We start from the raw sequence: 4195 nt of genomic DNA on the forward strand, positions 1-4195 counted from the left end.
GCGTAGCAGACGATACACGTAGCAGACGACGCGCGTAGCAGACGACAGACGAGCGCTCAGATGACGTGATACGCGCGACGAGAATATAATCTCGCCGCACGAGCGATGCGCATGCGCAGCAGTTGCGCGCCAGTCCGGTAGAGCGCTCTGATAGAGAGACTTTTAGCTTACCGCGTACCGGGCGACCGGCGCGGTTACCGCGACCGCGACCATCGAGCCGGTACCGGACCGAGAGCGTAGCGGGTAAAGAACGTTTTAGCATACCGTAACCGCGCCTGACCGCGCCTATGGAAGTTTCTTCTTTCTCCAACGGCTGGAAAAAGTCATGATGATGATAGTGAATACCGGCGTGGTTCGTTTTTAAAGCGGTACATTTATTTGGACAAATGCCGCATAAAAAGCCACTTTTAAAAAATATTTTCCTCATTACGAGTAGTTATAGTGGTACTTCCTTGGTATACGACCAAGTAACTTAATTTGTCAGCTAAGCTGTTGGATACTGGTCGCGCCTCAAGCCAAACGCATCCGTCGAGGGCTAGCCGACGCCGTCTCGTGTGCTCACCTTGCCCGTGGTGCAACGTGGTGCTGTTGAAGGTAACCTGCGGCAGCCTCGGTTCGGATAATCGGCTCCTTCCACGGGTGTGATGGCGCGCTACAGCGTGTTGGGCGACAATTTACTGTTAAATGAGCTAACGTGGCCGGAGATTGAAGCGATATATTCTGTTCAATCAGAGCCTGTCCCCAGACGCAACATTGGGCAGCACGGATTTGTAGATGTTCCGAACATGGACGAGTGGACGTTCAAAAGGAGCTTTAGATTTGAAAAAATGGATTTAGAAGATCTGGTGGCAGCTCTAAAAATTCCAGCCGAGGTGAAAAGCGCCCAGCGAGTGAGGGTTCCGGGGTACGAGGCGCTGTGCATGACCCTGCGAAGGCTGGCGTACCCCAATCGCCTTTGCGATTTAGAAAGAACGTTCGGTCGGCACAGCTCGGTCATTTCGAGCGTAGTAAGCACTGTCATGGCGCATATAGAATACCAGTTTCGACATCTGCTATCAGACCTGACAAACCACAAGTGGCTTGACGTGCCCTGCCTCAAGAAGCTCTCCGAGGTGAGAATACGCCGGCCTTTTGCAGGTGTTTGCGCTGTGCATCTGTCAACCTTATTTTCCGGGCGATGTTTTGCAGGCGGTGCATGCGAGAGGTGCGCCGTTAAAGAACTGCTGGGGCGTCATCGACGGCACTGCCCGACATATCTGCCGGCCGTCGGTGGGGCAACAGGAGCATTTCTCCGGACACAAGCGGCACCACGTGCAGAAATATCAAGCACTGATGTCTGCCAACGGCATCATCTGCCAATCAGATGGCCCTTTTAATGGGCGACGACATGACGCAGGCAAGTGTCTTCTTTGTGCTCAGATTTTCGTTGATGCTTTCCATGCACATTTTTTTTTTTTGCACGAGGTTACAATAACAACCGACCCTATGCGAGTGTGCGCAGCTAGTTCTAGGTTACCTTAGCATTGTTCGTTCGTTCGCGCAGTAGTAGACAAATATCTAAATAGCAAGCATTGTCCACAGTATTACTCATAAGCATCCAGCTACATGGCATGAAGGGCTGAAACCTACTTTGAACACGATATAAGCGTTGTATCCAAGGAACCAGGCCGATGGGGTTCATCGCTGTACCATATTTATTTGGTGGGAGTCGCAATACAGCGCAGGCCCTGTCCCGCAGTGTACAGCTTTCCATTCAACGAACACAAATTTGAGAATGGGTGTAGTCCTCCATTCCTAAAGAAACTAAAGCAGTATATGACAAAAGAATGGTTTCACACAGCTCAAATGATGAAGTAGAACAATTCCACGGGATATCAGAGAATAAGAGTTTCACTTTCCATTTTTTTAAAAAGCTCCTAAGGTCGCTCCTAAATGTAAAAGAGGCCTTGGTCTTGGATGTTCAGTGCCAATAAAAGTATGCAAATAACCAATTTCAGGTATCCTCAAAGACACCGCCCTTTATGACAACTTGCAAGCCATCAACCACGGTGAAAGATACGTCATCTACGGGGACCCAGCGTACCCACTGCGGCCTCTCCTTCTCAAGCCATTTGGAGGCTCCCGCCTGCTGCCGCACGAAGCTCTCTTTAACAAGAGGATGAGTACAGTCCGCCAGGCGGTCGAGTGGGGGTTTGGGAAGGTGGCCGCAGATTTTGCTTTTGTGGATTTCCACAAGAACCAGAAAATGTCGCGTCAAAGACTTGGGCGCATGTATAAGGTTGCCACCCTACTGTCAAATTGTCACACATGCCTATACGGCAGTCAAGTGTCTAATTTCTTTGAGGTCGAGGCACCCGCCCTTGATGATTACCTTGTGCCCCTTTCCCTCGATTCGTAAACTTCATGTTATGTTTGGTGTATATAGATGCACTTGCATGTAAATGTATAGCATAGGACACCAAGTGTTCCTTTCTTTCTAGTTTCAATTCTACTTCAGGTCCGCTGTTTCCATTTTGCGCGGCATGTAACGCTGTGTTTCTACGTATGTAAATCGAAAGTTCTCTTTGAGCTGCTTTCATTTTCTGAATTTGTTCTAATTTTTTTTTTGTGTTTGCTATCCTAGTTTGTGTGTTTCTGTTTCAATTTACATGCGAGTTTTGCCCCCTCCCCCTATGTAAAGCACCCCGTGGACATTTAAGGGTGATAATTAATAAAATAATGAATCAATCAGTGTTCCCTAGACTGCAATATATATTGTAAGGATTCAGAAAGGACAGAATAACATTCTCAGAAGGTGCAGAGCTATTATGTCCTCTTTTCTGCATCCTTCTAAAATATTTCCATCTTGGGGAACTGTCGCCATGATTAACTGTCGCAAACTCTTCAGCACCTCTACCGTTTTATTGCTTTGTTACTGGCTCTAGAGGGCGGACACACGGGGGAGTCAGGATGTCCTGCCCTCTCTAGAATTTTGAATTTGCAGCCGGAAGTCACTCTTAATGAGATTTGCTGAATGCAGTCGAACACAATCTTCACTCCTGCAATTACATTGGACAATGGCATAATGAGATAGCACGTACGTCTTAGTTAGGGCCATATATTCGGCCGTGTGTAAGCATGCTCTCTCCCTCCGCCCCCTGGCCTGACCCCCTCTTGGAAAGAAACCCTGATCCGCCCCTGCTGGTTTTGGCCATTCTGTTTCGATATGTAGTATAGATTGTTTCAATAAAAGGCTGAGTCGATGTAATTACCAGACACTTTGTCTCCCTTGCGATAAAGATAAGTACGGTTTTCTAGTTGCTTTATTGTTTATCCAGCTTTGCTATTAATGTTTGAATGAGCTTGAGCTGGCCATCCTGGAGCGCCGCAGCCATTTTTTTCTCCTCTTCCTTGGCTAGTCTTTTGCATTCCTTTTCACGCATTTCGTCTTCATGTTTCTGCATTTCAAATGCAAGCCTTTTTTCCTCAAGTGCGAGCCGCCTGTTCTCGATGTCCAATTCTCGCTTCCCACGAAGGCGTAAGTAGCTTAGTGTGGCCGCATTTTGTCTCTGCATTCCTGCAGAAAACAAGAAACAATTATAAAGACCACACTACATTCTGTTGAAAGGCTTCTCTAAGTAGCTAGAGGCCAACTGCTACCAGATACCATGCATACAGATACTTAGGGGCATGGCTCACATGGTTCATTGCCATTATAAACAAGAAAAAATTTTAATACGGAATGTAGCAACGGTAATCCATTATAAATGTTGCCAGAGATATGAGGAAATTGAAAAATTGAGTTGTTTCCAATATTTAACACAATATATCAATTACCTTTTTACTTATAACCCTCGCATAGAATATCATAATAGGAGAAGTTAACACCTGCCTCTACATAATAAAGTGCAATAAAGAAAGAAACCAGACAGTACACAGGAGATGCAGCAGCCTGATGAAATGGGAATATTTGCACAGTTTCTGGATGAGGAGCCAGCAAAGCGCATTGTTATGCGCAGGAAAATATCGAAGCGTACAGCATTGAAGGAGGCACGTAACAAGATTTCGTCGCCTTCGCCTGTGTTGTCGGTGAGAAAAGCGGCTTTCCTAGCGTCTGAGTTGGCGACGTCAACGACACAGACAGTGGCCTAAAAACTTCGACCATGTGTGGAGGCCAGCTCCTTCCCACAACACTGCCCTTTCCTGCTGTCCCTCT

At 46.9% G+C, this 4195-nt stretch overlaps 1 protein-coding gene across 1 annotated transcript; it reads left to right on the forward strand.

Moving 5' to 3' along the window:
- Positions 1 to 574: 574 nt before the first annotated feature.
- Positions 575 to 2795, forward strand: LOC121048504 (protein ALP1-like). Its single transcript, XM_040504937.2, has 3 exons — positions 575 to 1112; positions 1189 to 1396; positions 1998 to 2795. Exons 1-3 carry the CDS (start codon positions 645 to 647, stop codon positions 2396 to 2398), a joined length of 1077 nt encoding a protein of 358 aa, XP_040360871.1. The 5' UTR covers positions 575 to 644; the 3' UTR covers positions 2399 to 2795.
- The last annotated feature ends 1400 nt before the right edge of the window (positions 2796 to 4195 follow it).

Source organism: Ixodes scapularis, unplaced genomic scaffold (genome assembly GCF_016920785.2).
Source record: "Ixodes scapularis isolate PalLabHiFi unplaced genomic scaffold, ASM1692078v2 PGA_scaffold28__5_contigs__length_5199819, whole genome shotgun sequence".
NCBI lineage: Eukaryota > Metazoa > Arthropoda > Arachnida > Ixodida > Ixodidae > Ixodes > Ixodes scapularis.